General features: G+C 45.1%; 1 protein-coding gene across 1 annotated transcript in view; it reads right to left on the reverse strand.

The window, feature by feature from the left end:
• LOC126366017 (major facilitator superfamily domain-containing protein 6) overlaps positions 1 to 27,815 on the reverse strand; it is a 344,070-nt gene that overhangs the window by 144,802 nt on the left and 171,453 nt on the right. The window contains exon 2 of the mRNA XM_049970901.1: positions 25,370 to 25,559. Within this exon, the coding sequence (XP_049826858.1) occupies positions 25,370 to 25,559 (190 nt within the window). The remainder of the gene's footprint in view (positions 1 to 25,369; positions 25,560 to 27,815) is intronic.

Raw genomic sequence — 27,815 nt, forward strand, 5'->3', positions numbered from 1 at the left:
TTACATTCTATAAGGCCCCATTATTAATGATTATTGCTGTCCTCAGTGTACTCAGTAGTTAAGGACAGCAGATGTAATTCCATAAACTGTTTTCCTGTTGATTGTCTTCAGGGTCGAAGTTTAGTAAACCATATGTGGTTCTGGAGAAAAAGAAATTCTAGAAAATATGGCGTTTTTGATTATGTAAGTTAGGTGCGTAAGTTCGTAGCGTTTTTGTTTTTCATGTTGGTATCCCTGTTCATTTGGTTTTTTTTTATCGGTTGTCATTTTTTATTTGTTGCAAATACATATTGTTATTTTGTCATTTGGAGATAGTGAGTGAACGCTAGAAATGGAGTTCTAAGTAGAGAAATAGTATTTTTCCGACATACGTTTCTTGTTGAGTTGAATAGAGGGGTGACTAGCGGCAGCAGCCAGGGAAATCTGCATCGTGTATGGGAGTAATGCCATTGGACAGAGCACCACAGGAAATGGTTTTCTCGTTTTAAGGAGGAGCATTTTCACATTAGAGACTCTCCACGTTCAGGAGGTTCTTCGAGGTTCGATGAAGATCGGTTACACGCATTAATCCGCAATGATTGACGTCAATGTACTCGAGAACTGGCAAATGTGATGAACTGTGATCATTCCACCAACGTGCGACATTTGTGTGCAATGGGGAATTTCCAAAAATCGAGTGTATGAGTACGGTTGCTGTAAGCCACAATCACAAAAATCGACGGGCGGCCTTATGTGCATCTTTGCTTGATCGTCACCACTTGGTTCGTGAACAACACCGACCATTTCTATGCTGTATCGTTACTGGCGAAAAGAAATTGTGTTTTTATGATAACATAAGGGAAAGAAAGGAATAGCTGAGCCTAAACAAAGTAGCAATACCCCGTAAAAAGACCTGAACACATCCACAAAAGATATTGCTGTGTATCTGGTGGAACAGCGATGGTGCGGTGTACTACGGATAGATTCCCCGAGGTGTAACCATCGCTGCTGACGTTTATTGTCAGCAACTGAGACGTCTTGCAGACTTTGTCCAAGAACAACGATCAGGAAGACTGTGTGAAGGACGCTACACCACGATTCCACTGGACTGTCAAAAAACATCATGCAAGAGTCGGGTTGGGAAGTCATTCCGCGCCCACATTCGTCTAATCTTGCCCCCTCAGATTTTCACCTTTTCCGCTTTCTAACAAAAGAACTTCAAGGAAATTCGTTTCCGGATGAAAATGCTCACCGAAGCTGGCTCAACGAGTTCTTCGCCTCAGAACCACATGATTTCTACAATCGCGGAATCTGAAAATTACCCCAGCGTTGGCAGACTGTTGTAGATAGTGAACGAGAATAATTATCAATGACTCAAGTCTATGTTATGTGTACCTGTTTTCACTGAACTCATGAGAAAAACGCTACGAACTTGTGCAGCGACCTAAAACATTTGGTTTCCCTACCGATCTGCGTACTTACGGATGACATAAAAAGGCAAGAAGAGACGAAAACAGTTCTGGAGGAGAAATGGAGTACAGCCTGAAGTTTTGCGTACTTTAGTGTGATACATCTGTTAAATATCTTCTACGGGTCTCTAGTCAAAGAAGTTTCTTCAGACCCGCGATGGTAGACAAATAATTAGGATTTCAAGACAACCACACAAAATACGCGGAAATAACGCCATCCACATGTACAGGGTGAACCAATAGTCCCTTAACATGTGAAAATGCTCTAATTCGTGAAATAATATAGGTAGAGAAGTAAAACTTGACACATACACTTGAAATGCTAGAGTTTTATTGAAACCAAAAACGAGTGCAAAAACTGGCCATCAGATGGCACTGGACGGCAACACGTCACTGACGCCGCGTGAGAATCGTGTATAAAATGAGTTGTAGTGAGAGAGAGAGAGCACTCTCCGGCGGTATTCCGCAAGGTTATCGCCCTTCGGTTGTGCCATTCCAGCAGTAATCGAAGCGCTAGTTTTTCAGGTGCCAGCCAGCCAGCCAGCCAGCCAGACAGCCAGACAGCCAGACAGCCAGACAGCCAGCGAGCCAGCGGTACAGCCGAGCAGCAGCAGCAGCAGCGGCAGCGGCCAGCATCAGCGGTCCAGCCTGTAGCAGCCAGCCGCCCCTCCAGCAGCAGCGGTCCAGCCAGTCAGCCATCCCGCCCTCCAGCAGCAGCAGCAGCAGCAGCAGCAGCAGCTGCGGCATTCCTGCCAGTCGTCGTCGGCGTCAGCTTCAGCTTCCGCGCCAGCAGCGTGGGACTCTGGTCGTCGTCCGTCTTCGTCTTCGTCCATCATCGTCTTCGTCTGTCTCCAGTTTTTTTCTTCTTCTTCTTCCCATTTCCTTTTGTCCTGTGTCTTTGTTTATCCTTGTCGTCATGTCAGCCCCCACCACCACTTCGACCTCTACCACCACAGCCATAGTTTACACGTCCCCCTCTGCCGCCACCACCACCATTACATGGTGTGCCCAGTCACACCCCCTCTTTCCATCCCTCCTCTTCTCACTCTCCCTTCGCCTTCGCTTTTTGTCGCCCCCTCTCCAGCTTCTTCCTCCCGCTCCTCTCCCTCTGATCCTTTCCCCCCACTCCCCCAGCCTGTCAATGCAGCTCCAGCTAAGGTGGTGGCCCGTCGGGCCACTACCCACGCCCAGCTCTCCCCATCGCCTTCGCCATCACCACCACCGCCGTTGTCGTCGCCGTCGCCTTCACCGTCACCATCTCCAGCGTCGTCTGCTGCGTCCACGCTGGGACCTGCCCGTTCCCACCACCTCCCTATAGCTCCCAACCCTCATGTCACCACCCACCCTTCTGGCGCCGTTAAGTGCCCTAGTGGCCCCGCCACCTCCTCCGCTCCCAAAATGGCCCCGCCCCGTCCTCCTTCCCCCTCCCAGGATGCCATGGATGTCTCCCCACCTGCCCCTGCTCCCTCCACTTCCTCCTCCTCCTCCTCCTCCCCCCTCTTTATACAAATACCTCCTCTTCCATCCGGATCCTTCCCTTCTCGAGGCCCAGAATCTCTCCCTCCTCCTCTGTCAACACGTCCCTGGTGCCCCCATCTCTCTCCTCACTCCCAGATGGGATTCCATTCTCATCTCCTCCCCCACCTCTACCCTCCATACTGACATCCTCTCGCGCCTTCCCATCACCCGTTTTGGCCCCAACGCTTCCCTCACCCCTGCTCCTTCTTCATCTCCAACCCGCCAACCCCAACCCCCACGTCGCCCGCCGACCCTCACCGCTGTGATCACTCGGCTCAGTCCGACGATCATGGAGGAGGAGGTGTTCGCGGAGCTCAAGGCACATCCCACACTGGAGGTGCGGGCGGTCCGCCTTATTTTCAACTCATCCGGCCCCACACGCCTTATGCGGGTATTCTCCGAGGACGCCCCCTCCATTGACCATCTCTTGAAGGAGGGTGCCCTCCTCTTCCACCAGCGCTATAAGTTCGACCCCTCCCGTTCCCCTCCTCAATCCCTGTGCTGCCAGAGGTGTCTGCGCTATAACGCACACCCAACAGCTGAGTGTCACGAAGCCCCCACCTGCCACATTGTAGACAAGCACACTTCCTCCGGCAGTGCCCTAACCTACAATCCCCTCCCTCCAGCAATACCTGCAATCTTCCCCATCCCACCTACTCCCAAAAGTGTAAAGCCCGACCCCCTCCGACCACTCCTGAACTCACTGTACCTATCCGTCCTCTGGACGCTCCCACCCCTCCTGGCAATTCCCTTTGTCCCCCCCCCCCCACCGCTGAGGACATCATCAGGTTCCTCACCATTGTCTTACAAAAGGTCCACCCTTTACAGCGCCCTCACACCCTCCAACAGATCTCCCTCGCCGCCCGTTCCATTTTCCACTTGAAAATGTATGCCAACTACTCCAACAACCAGGCCCATTTCACCTTCTCCCGTCTTGACACCCTTGTCTAAATCCCTGTCATGGCGCAACAGCACCGTATCCTTTTCAACAACATTCGCTCCCTTCCCACCAACAAGAACCTCTTCCTGCACACCCTTGCCACCCACTGTGTGGATGCCTTCCTCCTCAATGAAACTTTCCTCCAACCCCACCACACCGTCTACACGTCGTCCTACCTCCTTCACCACTCCGATAATCCCCTCCCGATTCCGCGTGATGGAGTTGCCATTGGTCACTACCGCCAGATCCCAGTTCGGCTCCAAACTCTCCTTCCCGACCCCACCGACCACCTGATCCTTTCTCTTCTTCCCTGGCCTTACCGTCACCTGCGCCTCCATCTATGTCCGCCTCTCCCACATTGACCTACCTTCTCCTCCTATGTGATCGCTGCCGACCTCAACATCCATAGTCGTTCCACCGCCCAGTTACGGCGGTGGCATCGGTTCGTCTCCTCCCTTCAAGGGGACCTCATCCCCATCCCCCAGCATACCCGTCCCGCATCCAACTCCACTCCCGATGTTATCCTTTCCTCCCCTAACCTCCTTGGCCGCATAACGGTGGATGTCCTGGAGCCTATTGGTAGCGACCATCTCCCTGTCCTCCTCACCGTTTCTGACGGTCGTCGAACCCGCCACGACCCTCGTAATGACCCTCCCCCGAAGTACATCCATGACTATTCCCGTGCCAACTGGAATGCCTACCGGGATACCCTCTCCACCGCCACCCTGACGATGTAGCCCATGCCGCCTACTTTCTCCAGCAGACCTTGTCTGAGGCCGTGGAGGCCCACGTCCCTACTGTCGCCATCCAACCCCACCGCCCTACCTTACCCCCACAGGCCGTCCTCCTCCGTGAATCCCGTCGTCTCTACCGTGCCTTCCTCCACACGCATGACACGGACACACTAAGACGCCACTGGCAACTCCAGCGACACATTCGTAATTTTCTCGCGGCCAAGAAACGCCGGGACTGGCGACAGACATGCACCCGTTTAAATGCTACCCTACCTATCAACTCGTCCAAGTTCTGGTCAGCCTTCCGTCGCCTTACCGGAACTAAACCCTCCCCCTACTATCCTCTTCTCCATGATGATCACCCGTTCTCTGACACCCTTAGTAAGGCCAATCACTTTGCCTCCTACCTCTCCGATGTATTTTCCATCCCCGACGATCCCCAGTTCGATTACTCCCTCTTCCTGGATGTCCGTGATCGAACTGACACCTCTGTCCCTCCCCTCGCGCCTGGTTTCCAGTACTTGGACAACATTGCACACACAGAACTCAATGCCCCTATCACTACACAGGATCTCATTGCTACACTCCGCACCAAATGCAACACGGTGATCGTGTCACCTACCATCACCTTCGTGAAGCTCCTGTCTCTTTCCTCTCCACCCTGGCCAGGTTCTACAATGTAGTCCTGTCCACCGGTTACTACCCCGACCTGTGGAAAACCTCACGTATCCTGATGTTCCTTAAACCTGGTAAACCGCCATCCGCCGTCTCCTCCTACCATCCCGTCAGCCTTACCTCGGTCTTCAGCAAGGTCCTGGAATCTATCCTCACCCGCCGCATCCACCAGCATCTCCGCCAGCACCGCCTCCTTCCATTACCCAGTGTGGCTTTTGGTCATCCTTCTCTTCCGACGACCTTCTCCTTCACCTCACTCACCTATTCTCCGAACAGCTTAATTCCCGTCGCTCTGCAATCTTCCTCTCCCTGGAATCGAACATGCTTATGTCTGCGTATGGCATTCCGGTCTCCTTTTCAAGCTCCAAACCTTCGCCCTTCCCATTAATTACGTTTGTCTGATCGGCTCCTTTCTCTCCCGCAGTCCTTCCTATATCACCATCCATAACACGGATTCCTACACCTTTTTTCCCTCCACCGTTGTGCCCCAAGGCTCTGCCCTATCTCCCCTTCTGTACCTTTTATATACGGCGGACATGCCGTCGCCGTCACCCCCCGTCCACCTCCTCCAGTTTGCCGATGACACCGCCTTCCTTGCCCTTGCCCCCACCCTGCAGCGCTCCCTACACCTTCTCCAATCCCATCTTGACTGGTTCACCGCTTGGTGCAACCAGTGGTTGCTCAAGGTCTATCCCTCCAAAACCCAGATGATCATTGTAGGCAAAACCACCCCTTCCTTCCGCCTCCTTGATTTCTATCTCACCATCTATGGCCATCCTATCGCCCTCACCTCCATCCTCAAGAACCTTAGCGTCACCCTCGACCGTCGACTCTCCTGGACCCCACATCTCCGGACAATCCAAGCCAAGGCACGCTCCCAATTCCGTCTCATCAAGCTCCTTTCCGGCCGTACGTGAGGTCTGGACCCCTCCAACATACTCCACACCTATAAGTCCCTCATCCGTTCTATCCTTTGTTATGCCCATCTGGCCTGGATCTCCGCCCCTCCTCCCTTTTACAAATCCCTCCAAATCCTTGAACGCCATGAACTCCGCCTCGCTTATCGCATCTGTCTCCCCTCCCCCACACGGATCCTGTATGATCTTATTCCAGTCGCCCACCTTCTCCTTGAGTGGATACGGGTCCTATACACCACCTGCAAACTCGATCCTCCTCACCCGCTTGTCTCGCCCATCCTCTCCTGCCCCCGCCCCCGCCCCCTGCCGCGCCTTTATTCCCACGTCCCACCCGGTCTCCATCTCTCCATCCTCCTTACCCTCTCCCAAGGTGGCTTCCGCCAGCTCCCCCTCCCTGATGATGTCCTCCTCCCCTCCATATACCCCTCCTACCAACTTTGATCCTCCTTACCTCTTCTTTCCTTTGGGCACCTTCCCTCCCTCCTCCCTTTCTCCCCACTCCTCCCCCGGGCTTCCCCTCCCCTGTCCCTCTACTCCTCCTCCCATCTCCTCAGCCATTGGCGTCTTGGTTCTCCCCCCCCCCCCCCCCCCGCCCTTCTTCCCCTCTTGGCAGGTCTCCGGACTCGCAACGCTACGTGGACTTTCGCGCGCCGGAGATCATCGCCATCAGTGTCTCGTGTGTGCCGTCGTGTTTAGTGTTCAGTGTTCACCGTCACCCTCCATCGTTCACCTGTGCCATCGCCGTCTTCAGTGTTTGTACATCGTGTCAACAGTTTCAAGTGCGGATTATCGTCGAGTGTGAACGGCTCCGTGTTTGTCTTTCTGTGTCAATTGTTTTCTTGCCCACCGTTCTGTAACCTATGTGTAATCTTTCTGTTTTTTCTCATTGTGTATCCTATAGCTGAAGAGCAGCATAGAACGCTGCTGACAGCCTGCCTGTTGTACAGGCTTTAAAATAACAATAAAGAAAAAGAGAGAGAGAGAGAGAGAGAGAGATGCGTAGCAAGCGCGGAATGTTGATTTTACCAGAAAAGACACTGTTGGCGATCCCTTACTATCAAAATGGAGAATCCGCTGCTGCAGCTTTACGGTCCTATCGCCGTAAGGATATTAGAACGGGTAAAGGTCCTATGACAAGTGTCACTGTGAAGAAAATGGTAATAAAGTTCGAAGCCAAGTGTTGTTAAGACTGCCAGCCACGTAGTGGGCGAACAGATGTAAGTGGTAGTGCTGCTAAGACAGCTCAGAGAGAAATGGAGAATTTAGAGAGTTCACCTCCGTATGGTGAAGTCGTACGTCGCACCGACTTTCCACGCACTACTGTTTGGAGAGCACCTCTTCAAAAAATGAGGGAAGATGATGACTGGTTGTCTAACGTGCTCTGTACTGGGGAAGTCAACTCCCACAACTGCAGGATTTGGGGTGCCGTAAATCCTACAACTGTCACGGAAACCCCACCGCACGACGAGAAAGCAAGAAAGTCGTGATGTGGTGTGAATTTACATCAGCCGTGATCGGATCCTTTTTCTTCAAGGAAATACGGCGCTACATTTCAAACTGTCAGCGCGACGGGTGCGAGATACGCCGATAGAGAATCTCATGATCCCTATCCTGGCTGACAAACACCTGCACGAAGGTACGATTTTTATGCAGACAGGCGCTCCATTTCACATTGCTACACTTGTGAAAGAGCTCTTAGGCCCATCGTTTGGTGGAGATCGCGTGCTGAGCCGATACTTCCGTCATGCTTGGCCTACCAGGTCCCCAGACCTCAGTCTCTGTTATTATTGGTTGTGGACTTACCTGAAGTCGTAAGTCTACAGCGATCTTCCGACCTCATTATGAATGCTAAAAAGAGAACGAACACATCTACCGATATGCTGTTCAGTGCTATTCACAACGTTGTCCTTTGACTACAATACTGAGCATTTGGTATAAAGAACATCGACTTTGCTAATATCGATTTTATGCTAATTATTGCTACTGTATTACATGAAGCGCCAGCTGTTGGTGATTTTGTGCATGTTTTGTTTCAATGAAGCGCTATGTCATTTAAAGCACATGTACAACTTTTTACATCTCTACTTGCAATATTCCGTGAAGTATTGAATTTTCAAATGTTAACGGACTTTTGGGTTACCCTGTATATAAGGAAAGATTACATGGCGGCTTTCGTATTCAGAAAGCAGATTTTTACGTTGACTGTTTTTGAGAAGATCGCTTTATGCCTCGTCGGCACTGGCAGGTACCGACAGCGGCAAGACGTGGCTTGTCGGAACTGCAGTTCACTGTTCCACGGTGTTGCTGCTCCCATTGTTTGGTATCCCACGACTGTCATGTGGATTGGAGTAGCCGAATGCTATTCAGGGTCTTACTGTCGCCCCGCGATAGACATCTTAATCGTTCGGTAATGGAGACTCGTTCAGGTGCGATACGTGCTTAAAGTCAGGAAATCGACTTGTTTTCAGAAAGAGAAGTATCCATAAGAACAGTCCGACGACTTCTGGAGCACAATGGGCTGTTGGCAGGACTGCTGTTGTCGCGGCTTCCCTTGACACGCAGCAGAGAGAGGCGCGCCGATAATGATGTGCACATCAGCCACAGGGGTCCCAGTTCAGCGTACACCCTCGCGATGGACGTCTATGTCTGTGGAGGCTCCGAGGGGAAAGAATGTTGCTGAGTGCATACGTCAGCGTCCTACGGGTCCAGCACGTGGCGTTTTGGTATGGGGTACTACAAGGTACACAACACAATGACCTCTGGTTCGCGTAGCCGGTAATTTTGGCAGTAGGCGTTACATCTACAAGGGCTATTTGTAAAGTACGTCCGATCGGTTCCGTAATGGAAATCACAGTGAAAATAAAAAATGATTTGTTTCCAACAGTTTTGTACGTCTTTCAGCTACTTCTCTATATAGTCGCTGCTCCAACGTAGACGTCTGTCGTAGCACGTACCACATTTCCAATGCACTTATCATAGAAGGCAGCCGCCTGTGTTTCCCGCCACTTCTCTACATTGGTCTACAGTTCGTTTTCTGTGCCAAAATGTTGTTTTTCATTAACAAGTGGTTCATGAGACCACAGATGAACGTCAGAGGGAATCAAGTCCGGGCTGTATAGTGAATGATCAAACGCTTACCATCGAAAACGTTGCAGGCGCATCCGCATCGCCCCCGCAGTGTGCAACCAGGAATAGCCATGAAGAAGGAAACATTACGTTACATTAATACTTGTTCCATAGATCATGAATACAACATTTCGTAGAGATGTCGAAGATGTCAGTTTAACATAAGTTTTCATTACACAATTTCTTTTTTTTCTACTGGGTAGAAGCAGCTGTCGTCTAGAATATTTTTAAATTTGTTTTTAAATGTTGGTTGAGTATCTGTTTGACTATTAATGCTATGTTGCGAATGACCAAAGCTTTTCGTGGCAGCATAGTTCACTCCTTTCTGTGCCAAAATCAGAATTAATCCTGGAAAGCGAAGATCATCCTTTCTTCTAGTGTTGGAGCTATACACTTAGCTATTATTTTTGAATTGGAATGGGCTATTAATAAAAAATTTCATAAGTGAATATATCTACTGCCAAAGTACTGTGTATACCTCGAGCTCCTTAAATAAATGTCTGCAAGGTGATCTTGGATGGGATCAAATTTGATTACACGCTTTTGCGCAATGAATACGTTTTTTCTTAATGATTAATTATCCCAAAATATGATTACATATCCAAGCAGTGAATGAAAATAGGCATAGTAGGCAAATTAACTGATCTGTTTATCACCAAATTTTGCAATAACCCCAGCAGCATAAGTAGTTGAACATAACCGTTTTAAGAGATAATCAATGTGTTTCTCCAATTCAATTCCTCGTCAATGTACACACCAAGAAAACTCTAAATATTCTGACTTAGCAACAGGTGTCTGTTCAAAGTCTATATGTATCAATGGAGTTATGCCATTTACTGTGCACAATTACATGTACTGTGTTTTCTCAAAATTTAGTGAGAGTCCATCTGCATGAGAGGTATGTTGTGTGTGGTTGCATGAAATCAGGCGCTACCTCGCAGCGGGCACCCATACTTGGCAGTAGACATAAGATCCAGGGTTCGAGTCCCGGTTGGGGCACACATTTTCAACATGTCCCTAATGAAGTACATCAAAGCCTGTTTGCAGCTAGGGTGTCCATTTAATTATCATTTCATTTCTGGCAAAGCTCCGTGGTCATCTACGGTAACTGTTCTTTCGGGAACACATACTATCGTCATGTATAACTATTGTTCTAGGCATCTTTTGTGCCTACCAATTTATCAGAACTGAAAAAAGCGACATGAAGCGATCGACAGGCAGACTAGAGACACTGCCCAACACATCTGTGCAAAGCTTCATCTAATTTTCACCGTCGTTTCCATTTCGCAACCTTCCGAACAGGCACGTGTTAAGTCTGTGGCTGCACACTATCTTCAAAGTCTCCATGACAATCATTCAAGAAGTTAGTGCTAGATCATATTCCCGTGCTGTTCTGACCTGCCACGGCGCAGTGGATATTCGACTGTTGGCCTGACCAGTAATATACGTAAAACTCACTCATTCGAAACATCTGGCCACCGGTTCTCGAGTGACGCTCGCGCCACCATTCGCACACCACTACGACTGATGATACGTGCTACAGGTGTAAAATAACATAACATGATTTACCCGTGTCATTCATCCAAACCCAGTTCGACTCGTTGCCCAGCAGGGTTAGTGGCATTATTGCTGCCAGAAGCTGCAGCTCTGCGTATTATAATTTGCGCTCTGAACGCCTCCAAACCACATACAAACTTAATCAACTATTTCTCGCACCATTAGGGAAAGGGAGAGGGAGGGAGAGTGCAATAAAGGCTGTCGAAATGCTGTAGAAAATACGGCGTGATTGTTCAAAATGCTATAACATGCTCTCGTCATTTCAAAGAAATTAATGAGGTCAAATTCGCGTTCGAGACTGGTAAATTTACTGCGGAAATGAGTGTGTAAGAGCGACACATTTCCATCGTGTAATTGTCTTGTATTACCGCTAGTACATCAAGTGCAACAGAACGTGAGATCCATAGAAGAAGTATACAGACTATAGAAAAACTTTCATACGCTATAAGAGTGTTGGCAAATGTGTTTCTGCAAATGAATTTGTTTGTAACGATTCAGATAACGCCAGTATATAGATTATCGTAGCGGCCTCACAGAGGAGAAATGCACATCTCAAAAACATGTGCATGAAACTGCAAGCTCGTAATAAAGATCTTCGGAGTCAATTGTCATCAACGAAACGATGTTTAGACGACGAAAAATCCATTTGTGTCTCTTAAAATAACTCGAATACTGTGCAAAATGTTTTCACCCAATCAGATCACAAGTTTGTTGCAGGGGTCGAAACGAGTTTGGTGGATCAAAGACAACATCTGCAAGTCGATTATTTTGCGCGCCATTTCGCATGAAAGTTACAGTATTCTAAGGGGAAAACACGGATATCCCCTACTGCAGTGTCAACTTTCCAGTTGTAACACAGATATTTTGAAGTATGTTTTACTTAGAGTAGCTAATTTCAATCCTTTCTACAAATAAGGCACCTGTATGATTGCTCGAGAGGAAACTACAGTGTCTACCTATTAGTTGAAGTTCTTTTACACTTGTGATGAATACAAAATGAAAATGAGCGTTATATACATCTTGTGTTATATTCGCTGATATGCTCATTTGGAATAATTTTTGACAGAAAACCGCGAAAACAACTGCGCTATTTGATGCTTGAACTTTTTTAAAGGATGGAGAAGTTACGGAAATAATATTCTATTAGTAACATTCTGACAATATCAGAATACCAGTTTACAGACGCTGTTCCTTATTGACGTCACAACGTCAGTCAATAGCAGCACAGAACGCTTACTGCTCAACCTTATTTTCCTCCGGACCTTGCTTCGTACTGTACTGTATACGCACAATTAGCAAATTTCCTTATTTACTATTCCTCCTGGCGATGCAGTTTCAATGACAAATAGTGTACGCCGGCCAGAGTGGCCGTGCGGTTCTAGGCGCTACAGTCTGGAGCCGAGTGACCGCTACGATCGCAGGTTCGAATCCTGCCTCGGGCATGGATGTGTGTGATGTCCTTAGGTTAGTTAGGTTTAACTAGCTCTAAGTTCTAGGCGACTGATGACCTCAGAAGTTGAGTCGCATAGTGCTCAGAGCCAAATAGTGTACGTAATCCATTTCTTACTTACAGTTTGTACATTGTTGCTTCGAGAGTGAATTTGCTGACGAAGCGTGCACCCAGCTGGGGGAAGATTTTGCTAGTTTACGCCTTAGTATCCTAAAAATAAAAGAGATGCTGCTTTCTGCAGGCTATCTGTTTTAGTTACGCTTATACACCAGGATAGTTACCACATTAACAACTACAGAAATAATTTCATGGCGCTGAGTAGTCTAGATATTTCCGCTTATAATTTTCAAAATCTGACCGACACTGGCTCACCTTATGCAGTTAGCTTCACTGATTCCATTATGGTGGGAGAGGATACTTTCTCTGTACCATAAGAATCCTTCTTCCTCATTCCATCCAACTACGGAGCAAGGATAGAATTGTTGGTTAGATGCTTAAATTTTGTGTAATCCTTCTTACCGTAATGGCGCCTACGGGAGTGTTGTATAGAGGGCTGAAGATTCTGTTCAGACTCTGTCCCAAAAACAGGTTCTCAGAACTTTCTGACCAGATGCTCTCGAAAAACTTATGTAACGCTCTCCTTCCAGTGAAACAGAACCATTCGTGCTGTCGTTCCTTGCCTGCATTCGACATCCGCTGTTGATTTAGCCTGATACAGATATACACTTAAACAATATTCTATTATAGGCAGTACTAGTGTTTTAGGAACGCTCTCTTTTGTTAAGCGGTAAGCAATTCACTTCTGACTTAATTTCCTATGGAATTTATGTAGCAGTTATGTTTTATACTCCTATGCATAGTTAATTTTGGGTATCAGGGTGACATGAAGTCAAAGGTAAGCGTATTTTTACTCTTTTAAAATATCAAACACATCTTACAGTGAGGGCCCAGACACTGCGGCCACTCGATTTCGATGAGTTTCGGCATTCTGGGCGGGGGACACGAGAATGTATTTCATGTGAAGGGGTTAAATTTACTCTTTTTCTATTGTAGAAAAAAATCTAGAGTAAATACCATTCATTACACAGGATCCGTTTCGGAATCGGCTGAGTCGTTAGACCACTCTAAAGTAAGAAAATTCCTTGAATATAATAGCTACCGAGAAACAAAATTAATTGTTTCCGTTCGTTGCGGGTGCACATCAGGAGGAGATCCCTTTAGCCGCTTCCACACGGGGCGCGCAGCTCCGCACCGTGCACGAACTCGCGCCACTGTGCGGAGTGGAGCAGAGAATTCATACGTGCGCAGCGACGTCCCTGTGTGCGTTCCCGTCAATAACAATGCGAAACGAGAAATGGCGTCCAGAAACAGCCGCACTCGAACGACCCATTTCCTTTGATGTACCGCCACTTGTTCGTTCTCGTGCACAGCGGCGCGGTTTCACATCCACGCCCGCCACGAGGCACTAAGCCGAGTCTCTTTTCTTGGTTTTGCGGGGCGGGCGGTGTGGACGTGGTTTTCACAAAGTTAGACTGCAGTCAAATGGAATGAGGCCTGCGTTAGCATCATAGCCAGCTTCTCTCTGGTTTGAAATCCCACTTTTTGCAAATTTTTTTTAATCTCTTGTACGATAATGAAAATTTCACGAAATTTGTATATTTTTATTTTAAATAAATTAAACTTGATTATGAACAAGGGTGAAAAGGATCAGCTTTCGTGGTTGCGAACACTGCCGACACGTGTTTGATCCTCAGTGCCGACAAAATATATTAGACCTACTTGTTTTTAGGGAATACAAAAATGAAAAAGTGGCTAAAATATATAGCAGTTGCTCTGTCTCTGCTTCTCTCTCGGTCTCTCTGTGTCTGTCTCTCCCTTTCTCTAAGACTCACCTACTTTCTTTCTGTCGTGGTAAGCTGCCACCTTCTATCGAGCGATATGCATAATATAAGCGGAGAAACATCTGGTCCTCATCTTTTCCCTCTTGTGCATAATAAAACTGATTTTATTTAAGATCAAAACAATTAAAATTGGCGGCATTTCTCGCCCTATAGAGTAAAGCAATATTACAAGAAGTATGATTTCAATCCAAGAACACGTGAGTTCACGGTGATCAGAATGCAGACCTTATACCACTTGGCTGGAGCTTCAAGCAGCAAGGACTTTCTATTTTAATAGGAAGTGTGTATGCAACTGATTAAAATCACCAGTTCTTTTACTTCCAGAGAACTATTAGGTTGAACGTGAAGTTTCCTTGTGTTCGATAGCTCTAACGATTCCACCTGTTACGAAATGGATCCCGCGTCATGACCTTTGACCTCATTTTTTTCACAGGAATTATTTTCGAGTAGCTTGCGACTAGAATGAAGAAACTCATAGAAATCAGTGAAAGCTCTCCTTCTTAATATCTCTCTTGTTCTAAGAGTCGTTTAATGCTCTTAGTTGCTTATTTATCACTTTGGTCCCTCTGCCCGTATGCTGACTCTTAATGGGCAAGGAGTAAATACCTCGACCGTTTAGAGATGTAGCGTTTGTGAAGTGTCCACTTAAATTATTGAAAACTTTTTCAACTTTTTAGTCATCATAAATTCAGGTCTTGGACAGTTTAACGGAAATTAAAATTCACGAGAAGTCAGTGCACGTTTATAAACAGCCTGAAATTACATTTCAGTCTCTTAAAACATAGGTTCCTAAGTTCCAAAGTTTGAGTGATGCAACACGAGGTTTAAAAACTGCAGCCTCAAGTGAAACGAGAAAAGTGTGGACACAACGGTGTTGAATGATTTACTATTGAAGTGGGATTGCGAAATAGCTGACACCATTAGTATACTAGAAGAAAAAGCACAGTATATTTTACAAAAAATATTCACTGTGGGAAAGCTTTGAAGAAGATTAATGCTGAAAAAAAATTAAATTCCAAAACGAATTTATCAGCTATGTTAGAGCGGTTTGAATGAGTGTCTAGATGATTTTGCACGTTAATTTGTTCCTGAGGATGAGACATAAAACAGAAAAGACACGAGTAGGTGTGGGAGGAAGTCAGAGCCATGCAAAAAACGTCGAGTTCGGTTTGATCTACCGGAAAGGTTATGACTAGTGTGTCCTATAAGCGGTAGCACAACACTGTGTTCGACAGTCCATTACGTGAGTGGAGAGTACCATATGTCATTATACACCCAGCTGGAGAGAGTATAAACGCTCGCAGCTCAGCCGATGGCATTCATTCGGCAGCACGCATTCGAGTGGCTCATTCTCCGCGCCAGTCATCGACCGAATGTATGACTAATTTACTCCATCCTCACAAAGTAACGGCACCAACTGAGGGAAGCCGCTGATCTAAGAGCAGTCGGCTAGCCCTGATGGTCCCAGGCTTCAACCGGGGTGAAGCCACACAATGGTGCCGTCGGCTGAAACGACAGCCATTATCCGAGTTCGATTTGGTGCGTGCACGCTCCCCAGCAGCGTCGCAAAGCGCCGCCATGCTTGGCCTTATGTCACCGAGCTACCAAGTCGGCTTGCATCAGCCTACTGGCCACGACCGGAGCCTGGGCTGGCGAAGTAGCAAAAAGTTATCCAAGAGTTGCGAAAACAGATGTCGGAGCTTGAAACTGCCGAACTAATCAAATCAGAAAGGTTTAGCTTCAGCAGACGACCTGGAGGTCCTACGTAGCATGCAAACAGTGTAAAAACAAACAGAAAATCAGAAAGAGTAGATCCCTAACCGTCACATGAAAAAAAAGTACCTATATAGCAAAAACCTGGCACCAAATATTTGAAGAAAGATATTGAAAATTCGAGGAAGTTTCTCAGTCCAAATTTTTAGGAGAAACCATCCGGGAGACTGGCCTGGAAAAGATTAGTTCGAATTTTTTTGATACAAAAAGGAAACAGTCTTCAGACTTACGAAACATATCAATAACACAAAATGCATCTCAAAATTCACAAAGAGGATTCATTACAACACCGTCATCAAACCAGAATGACTTTATGAAACTCTTTTTAAACAGGAAGAATGATATTGAAGAAATTCGAAAGAGAGAATCGAAAGTAATCAGGAAAATTTTAGGTCCAAATAGTACTGAAGAAGGGACATACGGAATACGGGAAAATAAAGAAATTGAAGAGTACGCCAACATTTATTCGGACGTGAAAAAAAAGTAAGCTACAATTTTATGGACAATTAAAAGACAAGCTTAGCGCCCGTTGCTTCGGTCGCGTCGACTGTACGGCATGCAGAGGTTTTTTTGTTTTGTTTCATTTAATCCACTTTTTATGTTGTTTACAAACTGCAACACATTCTAAACTTTTCACGCTAATTAAGGCCATGTAAGCTTGGCCTTTTCCGAATTTATTTCTGACCAATAAGCGAAACTGGTAGTTGTAGTCGAAAGTTTTTGTTAATCATGTCTTTTGCGTTGTTGTGCAGATATTCCCATGGCAACTTCATCGTCTAACAAATATTTCTTTATATCTGACCGAAAAGTGAAATAACAATTTTCATAAATTTAGCTTTAAAATTCTTAATGTAACCAAATATTTTCATTCCATATTGCACGCATTTAGGGGTTGAGTTTCCAGATACACTAAAGCACTTTTTTTTATTTCCAACGGAGAAGTCAAATACCAGTTGCCATAGATTTAGTCTTAAAAATCCTTCAGTAGTTCCTTAGTAATTACTTGTTTCCAAAATACTTTCACCCACTATTTTACCTCCTTAGTGGTTGAACTGCCAAAAACGTTGTAACACTTGTGTTTTATTTTCTGTCTGAGAAATCAAATGACAGTTTTCGTAGTTCTAGCTTCAAAATTCCCTTCATAGCGGCATACGTTCAAAAAGCTTTTCATCCCCTATTTCAGTCCCTTAGGAGTAGAAGTTCGGACAATACCTTGCCTACAACATAAGATCTACACCCTCGCCAAACTTCATGTTTCTTCTATCCTTAGCAGATTTGGCTGGGCGATGACGAGTCAGTGAATCAGTCTGAGCTTATTGCAAGCCTTTAGGGGTTGAATTTCCAAAGACAGAGAAACATATTTTGTTATCTCCAACAGAGAAGCCAAACACATGTTTTCAAACCTATTCCTTAGCATTTTCCTCTGGGTGATGAAGAGTTACTGAATCAGTCTGGCCCTATTTCAGCCCCTTAGGAGATAATACCTCCGAAAACAGTCAAACAGGTATTTTTTCATCTCTAACCGAGAAGCCAAACATCAGTTTCCAAAGATATATGTTTAAAAATGCTTTCGCAATGAAATATTTTCATAAAACGTTTCACCCACTATTTCACCCCCTTAGAGGTTGAATTTCAAAGAACAGAGGCATGGATATGTTTATTTCTAACAGAGACCCAAATACAAATTTTCATAGATTTAGCTTCAAAAATGCTTACAAAATGAAATACGTCCATTGTAAACTTTCATCCCCCGTTTCACTCCCTTAGGGGTTGAATTTTCAAAAACAGTGAAACATGTATTTCTTTATCTCTAACTGACAGGCCAAATTTAAATTTTCATCGATTTAGCTCTAAATATGCTTTCATAATAAAACATTTTCATGAAAAATCTCATCCCCTATTTCACCCTCTTAGGGTTCAGTTCCCAAAAACACTGAACTACTCTAATTTTAAACTTTGAACAATATATAAAGGATGTTTATTGGCGCTGGGCTTACACCTCCATTCCCAGCCTCCCCTCTCTGCCGTTCTGTACGAGGTCCGCGCCAAGATGCAGGCGCGTTGATCATCTCCTCCCCCCCCCCCCCCCCCCCGCCTCGCCCACACCCCCAACGTGACACCTCCCACTGTCACATAATTCTGTCCGAGCGTCACGCCCAGGGAAGCATGCTGTCAGAATCTCTGCTGCTGCTTTCCCTGTCCGTGAACTCAATCCGTCGTGGAATATCTCATCCCCCTGCTTAATCAGACTCAGTGCTGATTTCCAGACCTTACCAACGATGTAGCCGCTGTCACGATTGACCATCAGCTCAATTACACGTATCTCGATAGATTATTTAATTACGCAGACCCAGAAGCTAGACGTCTGTGTCAGAACATTAGTGTGTTCACAACGGAGTGGATTATGATCATACTAAGGCTCAGACAAAGACAATAACTTCTGGGTTTAGGTAACTAATATATCTATGGAGATTCGAGTAAGTAAGCTGCTGATCGATCGGGGTAGCTGCTACATTCTTGATAATGTCTGCAAACCAGGAAAGAGCCTGATTATGAAGAAGAATGAGATATTCCCCGGCGGGCTGAGTTCACGAGCAGGGAGAGCAACAACAGAGCACGCCGACAGCATGCGCCTCTGGGCGCGAACCTCGGAGGGAGGAGAGAGGAGAGGGAGAGGAGCAGGAACTGATAGATGCACGCCTGCACCTGGGCGCGGACCTCGTATAGAACGGCAGGTAGGAGAGAGTAGGGGAGGAAGCGCGGCACCAAATACCAGGTAGATCTTGAAGTTAAACAAGCGATCGCCAAAGAACGCTGCTCTGTCCTTGGACAAAACGGACTCGAAAAACTCCACCTTCAAAATGCTTCCTTCCCCACCGTATTTCCATTGATGGCAGACACATACGACTTTTGCCTACACCATGATACCCCCTGACCCGTCCCCCCTTCCTCCTTCCACTCAGGTGTGGAGAGTGACCAAGACAAGCATGATCCTCAAATCAAACGAACTCAGAACTGAAACAAAATCTTACAGATCCAGCTCCCTATTCTTGTTGTTATCGTCTTCAGTCCTGAGACTGGATTGATGCAGCTCTCAATGCTACCCTATCCTGTGCAAGCTTCTTCATCTCCCCCCATCCTACATCCTTCAGAATCTGCTTAGTGTATTCATCTCTTGGTCTCCCGCTACGATTTTTACGCTCCACGTTGCCCTCCAATCCTAATTTTGAGATCCCTTGATGCCTCAGAACATGTCCTACTAACCGGTCCCTTCTTTTTGTCAAGTTGTGCCACAAACTCCTCTTCTGCCCAATTCTATTCCATGCTTCATCATTAGTTATGTGATCTACCCACCTTATCTTCAGCATTCTTTTGTAGCACCACATTTCGAAAGCTTCTATTCTTTTCTTGTCCAAACTATTTATCGTCCATGTTTCACTTCCATACATGGCTACACTCCATACAAATACTTTCAGAAAAGACTTACTTAAATTTATACTCGATGTTAACAAATATCTCTTCTTCAGAAACGATTTCCTTGCCATTGCCAGTCTACATTTTATATCCTCTCTACTTCGACCATTATCAGTTATTTTACTCCCCAAATAACGTAACTCCTTTACTACTTTAAGTGTCTCATTTCCTAATCTAATTTCCCCAGCATCACCCGACGTAATTCGACTACATTCCATTATCCTCGTTTTGCTTTTGTTGATGTTCATATTATATCCTCTTTTCAAGATACTGTCCATTCCGTTCACTTCTCTTCCAAGTCCTTTGCTGTCTCTGATAGAATTACAATGTCATCGGCGAACCTCAAAGTTTTTACTTCTTCTCCATGGATTTTAGTATCTACTCCGAATTTTTCTTTTGTTTCCTTTACTGCTTGCTCAATATACAGATTGAATAACATCGGGAGAGGCTACAACCCTGTCTCACTCCCTTCCCGTCCACTGCTTCCCTTTCGTGCCCCTCAACTCTTATAACTGCCATCTGGTTTCTTTACAAATTGTAAATAGCTTTTCGCTCCCTATATTTTACCCCTGCCACCTTCAGAATTTGAAAGAGAGTATTCCAATCAACATCGTCAAAAGCTTTCTCTAAGTCTACAAATGCTAGAAACGTAGGTTTGTCTTTCCTTAATCTTTCTTCTAAGATAAGTCATAGGGTCAGTATTGCCTCACGTGTTCCAACATTTCTACGGGATCCAAACTGATCTTCCCCGAGGTCGGCTTCTACCAGTTTTTCCATTCGTCCGTAAATAATTCGTATTAGTATTCTGCAGCAGTGACTTATTAAACTGATAGTTCGGTAATTTTCACATCTGTCAGCACCTGCCTTCTTTGGGATTGGAATTATTATATTCTTCTTGAAGTCTGAGGGTGTTTCGCCTGTCTCATACATCTTGCTCACCAGATCGTAGACTTTTGTCAGAACTGGCTCTCCCAAGGCCGTTAGTAGTTCTAATGGAATTTTGTCTACTCCCGGGGCCTTGTTTAGACTCAGGTCTTTCAGTGCTCTGTCAAACTCTTCACGCAGTATCGTATCTCCCATGTCATCTTCATCTACATCCTCTTCCATTTCCATAATATTGTCCTCAAGTACATCGCCCTTGTATAGACCCTCTATATACTCCTTTCACCTTTCTGCTGTCCTTTCTTTTCTTAGAACTGGGCTTCCATCTGAGCTCTTGATATTCATGCAAGTGGTTCTCTTTTCTCCAAAGGTCTCTTTAAGTTTCCTGTAGGCAGTATCTATCTTAACCCTAGTGAGATAAGTGAGACAAGCCTCTACATCCTTACATTTGTCCTCTAGCGATCCCTGCTTAGCCATTTTGCACTCCCCGTCGATCACACTTTTGAGACGTTTGTATTCCTTTTTGCCTGCTTCATTTACTGCATTTTCTCCTGTCATCAATTAAATTCAATACTTCTTCTGTTACCCAAGGATTTCTACTAACCCTCGTCTTTTTACCTACTTGATCATCTGCTGCCTTCACTACTTCATCCCTCAGAGCTACCCATTCTTCTTCTACTGTACTTCTTTCCCCCATTCCTGTCGATTGTTCCCTTATGCTCTCCCTGAAACTCTGAACAACCTCTGGTTCAGTCAGTTTATCCAGGTCCCATCTCCTTAAATTCCCACCTTTTTGCAGTTTCTTCAGTTTTAATCTACAGGTCATAGTCATTAGATTGTGGTCAGAGTCCACATCTGCCCTTGGAAATGCCTTACAATTTAAAACCTGGTTACTAAATCTCTGTCTTACCATTATATAATCTATCTCATACCTTCTAGTATCTCCAGGATTCCTCCATATATACAACCTTCTTTCATGATTCTTAAACCAAGTGTTAGCTATGATTAAGTTATGCTCTGTGCTAAACTCTACCAGGCGGCTTCCTCTTTCATTTCTTAGCCCAAATCCATATTCACCTACTATGTTTCCTTCTCTCCCTTTTCCTACTCTCGAATTACAGTCACCCATGACTATTAAATTTTGACGTATTATGTAAGACTTTTGAAAAAATCCTCACCGACAGAGTAATCCAACATGAAATTATACGCCACCTACAATCATATTCCTTCGACACTACTTAATCTGCGACTCCCTCCTAAAAGTAATGACTGACATGACCAAAGCCGTTACCGTGGACCCTGCACGCTTGTCGTCTTTCTTGACATCGAGCATGCTTTCGACAAAAGCTGGTTCAACGGATTCGGCTACGAAGTTATCAAAATAGGCATTCCACTGAAAACGGTATGACTTATCAGATCCCTGCTGGCTGTTAGACGGAGGAGACTCCACGTCAGTAACAAAAAATCCAACACAGACAGGATTGGAGCAAGGGGGAATTATTATGCCACTCCTACGCCCCCTATACGCCACTGATGTTCCAACCGTCAACAGACCGACAGAAAACGTTCAGCTGTACGCAGGCCGCAGGGCATGCTGGTGCCCTGCAGCCCCGGTCGCAACAACACAAAAGCGAAGGGCTGCCTAAACAGACTACAGACCTGGATGCAAACATGGTGAATTAATCTCAACCCTAAGAATATTCAGACTGTTCTAATCAAACACCGATATTTAATTTACGCCAAAAAAGAAAACACTAAGTCACCAATATAAGACTAATCATCTGGGACGTCCCACTCCATCTATCCGTCTCAGGGAAATATTCCGAATAAATCTTGACAAATACTTCATCTTCAAGAGGCACATTCTTCGCGTCTGGGGGACACAAGACAAAGACAATCCCTAAACTGACTTTTTCAAGAACTGGCTGCTCAGACGCGACAGCCATCCACACCTTCAATACGTTCATCTGACCAATCACGGAATATGCGTGTGCAACACAAGCCGGCCTAACTCGCATAACCATACGAGGCTGTACTCTTCAGATTGACGACGTATCTGTCGCGTTCTCAAAGTTGACTTTAGAACCCCCTCAGGCACTGTCTACTAATCAGCAGGGTGCACCCCACTCCAACATGTCTCGTAAAAGTGAGAGCAAGCTATGGCTAGCACATTCTTAGCAGCAGAGAAGATATGGAGAACATGTTAACAATTCGTCCCTTAATAAATGATACATTCAGATTTAAATACATCTACCCCCCCTCCCCTTTCCCCCCCAGAACCGCTAAAAAAACACTCTCGACGTACACCCCGCCCTCAGGATAGAAGAAACCCCAACACTAGTAGAAAATATCCCCACCACGGCCAATCTACTAGACGAGAACCATATCCAGATCCAAATGACAATGAGGACATAGACGGTGACACTGAAATCTAATACTGTGACCACAAAGACAGCATAACAACGCAGCTTACCCCTGCATCTCACAGTAACAAACTACAACATGACAGCTGCCAAAATACACATATCATCAGTGCCCCCTTGCAGCCAGGCCACCCACTGATAATCACAGAGACCAATTCTTGAACCACCTACTTATTTGTAATCATCGACCACACTCTCAAAAGATAAAAATGTCCATCCAAGTGCAATAAAACATTGCGCAGATCCCAAACAACAATTAAATTACCAGCAACAGCAAACTAAAAAGAAATACCTCGTTTCATGTGTCATGAATTGTAATCTTAATAGCTATTAAGGAAAATAAAAATATTATAAAATGAAGCAAATTATTAACTGGCCTTTGCAGGTAAATTAATTATAAACCTAGCTATAGTTTGTAGTAATTAAGATGAGAAAATAAAAACATAAATTTAAAAGAGAAAACATACTCTAGGTTCCGCTATTAACTTAAATGTATATTGTAAACTTAGCTCAAGTTATGAGACTAGAAGTAAGTTAGCTTTTAAGCAGCGTTGAAACAACAGAGATTAAAGCGAAAAATAAAATTTTAAACGGAAACCTAAGGCCCAATAGTGCACAAGATCTCAAGAGGTCCGCCGCAGTCCTTCAGAGGAGGGAATGAAAATGCCAAAAAAATAAAGGAAAAAAAGCTCCAGTTTGTCAGCGCACTTGCTGATGACAACGTCGCTGTTTGCCAAAATATTGAGGCTGTTGGACAGTGACATCTGGCTGTTCACCCGTGAACTATTTCGTCACGAATTACACTGGGAGAACCTGAAGAATCAAAGCTTTAGAAGGGCTGAAATATCCCTGATGGAATTGTTACTCTTATGACATCCAGTAAGTAGTGCACATTCGAAGTCACTGAACACCCTTGACCGTCAAATTCTCGTGTTCCTGCTTTTCTACTTACAACGTAAGACTCCCCGTCTCCTTTTACAATTGCAGGTCTATCTATCGTGACCTCAGGTGGTCAATTTGTTATATTTCTGTCTTTGCAGCCATCATATTCAGGTACAAGAAGTTCTTTTTAGAACAGTTGAGAAGGCAGCAGTGACAAGATGACGTAATGTGGTGTGACATACCGATGACAGATGGTTTGCTCGGAACGGGTATCGTGAGAAAAACCGCCGAAATCATAGTCCTCCTCCGCGATTGGCTGGTGCGTTCGGAAGTTGCGCGCCAAAATGATAATTTTCTATTATTAATATTAGACAAACTAAAAAGCATATTTACCTGCATTTCAGATTAAAGTATCTCTCAATAACGTGCCATAATCCCATTATTTCACAAGTATTAATAACCAGCAGAGTAATAGATAACTGCTAAACGAAAAAGCAGAAGAAGCACTTCGGTGATGTTAGGATCGCGCCTAATTTGGATGGCGGGAGAACTGATTCGGCTGTGTAAGATCAGACCTGGTTCGGCACTGTCGGAGGACAGACGTTTTGTCTGACGCGGTATCAGTTAAGACTTAATTTTCAATCTCTAGATTGTAAATGTGATAGCTGATTCGGCACTGTTGAGGACAGACATCTTGTCTGCCGCGGTTGGTATCAGGTTATGATTTTATTAGCAAATATTATTATATGGACATGTAGTTGAGAACAGTGTAATAGTAATTATGGAAACACGCAGTTCATTATTTTGTTGAAGAATGGAAATTATTTGTGTCTCTAAAGTGGAATGTAACTGTGCTGTTTCTCGTGTTCTGCCAATAAAAAGAAAAATATGACGTGTTTACGAAATATGACAATATACATGTGATGTGATATGATAGTGAAAGGAACCTGTGACCACTGGACTGGAGATACCCTATGTTACCGTTAGATATACGTTTAGATTTTTGTCAAAAGCAACACAAAACCATGTTATGAAATTGTCCTTTTTTTCCACTAGAGAGTGCCACAAGTTCCTCCAAAAAGTCGTAACACAACATACATACAAATATCATACTAACCAATGTAAATCCACCTGATGATGGAGGTTTAAAACTTTGAAACGCGTCTTGCAGATAAAGAAACGGTGACTGGTTAAACTGAACTTGCTGTTCCATTTAGCAAAAAGCGAGTAGCATCCCATGGAAACAAAGTAATTGGAAATTTAATTATTACACAATATCACTTCTTCGCTAAGAGGTTCTTCAAGATAACGAATTCACGACCTACGTGCTACTGTCTGCGCAGGGGATAACAAATGTAGAAGACTGCTGGTTTGTCAACATTAATTAGAAGTAACGCATTCCACTCAGGGCGGTGGAAGCAAATAGGCATCAAGCGTGTACTCCAACCTTAGTACAAATGAGATCAGTGGCACATCACCTGTGGTAACACAGAGGAGGTATGAAGGAGAGAAATTTTCGAGGGAAGAGGTTTATCGTATGCACGTATATGTCCCTGCCACCCTCTTTAACTCAACTTGTCGTAAATTTCGTATACACTGGAGTGTCCGAGTACTTTTGATCGGACGGTGTACAATCTAGAATGGTTATAAGAAGCCAGTTAGGGGTTACCTGGGCGTAGAGCTCGGGCGGGGCCTCCCTCTTGAGGACTGGCCGCACGGAGGGGACGCGCAGCTCGTAGATGGTGTCGTTGTGCTGCACCAGGCAGGAGGTGGGCGCCGGCTGGATGAAGCCCAGCGGCAGCGTGAACACGATCCACGCCGACAGCGACGCCAGCAGCAGCATCTTGCCCTTCTGCCACCTGCGCACGTCACAACAAGACACCGCGTCACCCGCGTGCCGACTGTCTACACGACGGTGGACGGTATCAACAGCAACTGATATATACCACATAAATTAATAAGTGATGGTACTGAGCCCCCATGCTACACAAAACGGGTCAGATCGTTCTTGCAGAAGCAACGAAAAAAGCATGCCAAATTTAAAAGAACGCAAAATCCCCAAGATTGGCAAAGTTTTACAGAAGTACGAAATGTGGCGCGTACTTCAATGCGAGATGCTTTTAATAATTTCCACAACGAAATTCTGTCTCGAAATCTGACAGAAATCACAAAAAAAATTCTGGTCATACATTTAGCACGCCAGTGGCAAGACGCAATCAACACCTTCACTGCGCGATAACGACGGTGCAGTCACTGATGACAGTGCCACTAAAGCAGAGTTATTAAACACGGTTTTCCGTAACTCCTTCACCAAAGACGAAGTAAATATTCCTGTATTCCAATCAAGAACAACTGCCAAGATGAGAAACATAGAAGTACATATCGTCGGTGTAACAAAGCAGCTTACTTAAAAAAAGCAAGGCCCCCGGTCCCGATTGTATACCAGTCAGGTTCCTCTCAGAGTATGCAGATAAAATAGCTCCATATTTGGAAATTATATACAATCACTCACTCACAGAAAGATGCGAACCTAAAGACTGGAAAAATGCTCAAGTCACATTAATACCGCCCGCCGGAGTGGCGTGCGGTTCTAGGCGCTACAGTCTGGAACCGAGCGACCGCTACGGTCGCAGGTTCGAATCCTGCCTCGGGCATGGATGTGTGTGATGTCCTTAGGTTAGTTAGGTTTAAGTATTTCTAAGTTCTAGGCGACTGATAACCTCAGAAGTTAAGTCGCATAGTGCTCAGAGCCATTTTGAACCACACCAATACGCAAAAACGGTAGTAGGAGTAAACCGCTGGATTAGAGGCCTCTATCACTAACGTCGATTTGCAGTAGGTTTTTAGAACATATACTGTATTCTAACATTATGAAGCACTCGAAGAAAACGATTGATTGACATATAGTCAGCACGGATTCAGAAAATATCGTTCTTATGAAACACAACTAGCTCTTGATACTCATGAAGTAATAGGTGCTATCGACAGGGGATGTCAAATTCATTCCATATTTTTACATTTCCAGAAGGCTTTCAGCACCTTTCCTCACAAGCGTCTTCTAACCAGACTGGGGCCTATGGAATATCGCCTCACTTGTGCGACTGGATACGTGATTTCCTGTCAGAAATGTCACAGTTCGTAGTAATAGACAGAAAGTCATCGACTAAAACAGAACTAATATCCGGCGTTCCCCTAGGAAGTGTTATAGGCACTCTATTGTTCCTGATCTATATTAACTACATAGGAGACAATCTGAGTAGCCATCTTAGATTCGTTGCAAATGATGCTGCCACTTACCGTCTTGTAAAGTCTTGAGATGATCAACACGACTTACAAAATTATTTAGATAAGATATCTGTATGGTGCGAAAAGTGGCAATTTACCCTGAATAAAGAAAAGTGTGAAGTTATTCACATAAGTACTAAAAGAAATCAACTAAATTTCGATTACGCGATAAGTCACACAAATCTGAGTGGTGTAAATTCAACTAAATACTTAGGCATTACAATTACAATTAACCTAAATTGTAAAATTCACATAGACAATTTTGTGGGTAGAGCAAACCAAAGACACATAGAAGGTGCAACATGTCTACGAAAGAGGCTGCTTACACTATGCTTGTCCGCCCTATTCTGGAGTACTGCTGTTCGGCGTGGGATCCGCATGAGGTGGGACTGACGGATGACATCGAAAAGGTACTAAGAAGGGCAGCTCGTTTTGTATTATCGCGGAGATAGTGTCACAGACATGATACGTGAATTAGAGTGGCAATCATTGAAACAAATGCGTTTTTCGTTACGACGGGATCTTCTCATGAAATTGTACGCAGCTCGTGGTCGTGCGGTAGCGTTCCCGAGCCCGGGTTCCCGGGTTCGATTCCCGGCGGGGTCAGAGATTTTCTCTGCCTCGTGATGTCTGGGTGTTGTGTGATGTCCTTAGGTTAGTTAGGATTAAGTAGTTCTAAGTTCTAGGGGATTGATGACCCTAGATGTTAAGTCCCATAGTGCTCAAGAGCCATTTTTTTTTCATGAAATTTCAATCACCAGTTTCCTCCTCCGATTGCGAAAACATTGTGTTGGCACCCACATACATAGGGAGAAATGATCATAACGATA

Source organism: Schistocerca gregaria, chromosome 4, assembly GCF_023897955.1.
Source record: "Schistocerca gregaria isolate iqSchGreg1 chromosome 4, iqSchGreg1.2, whole genome shotgun sequence".
Taxonomy (NCBI): Eukaryota; Metazoa; Arthropoda; class Insecta; order Orthoptera; family Acrididae; genus Schistocerca; species Schistocerca gregaria.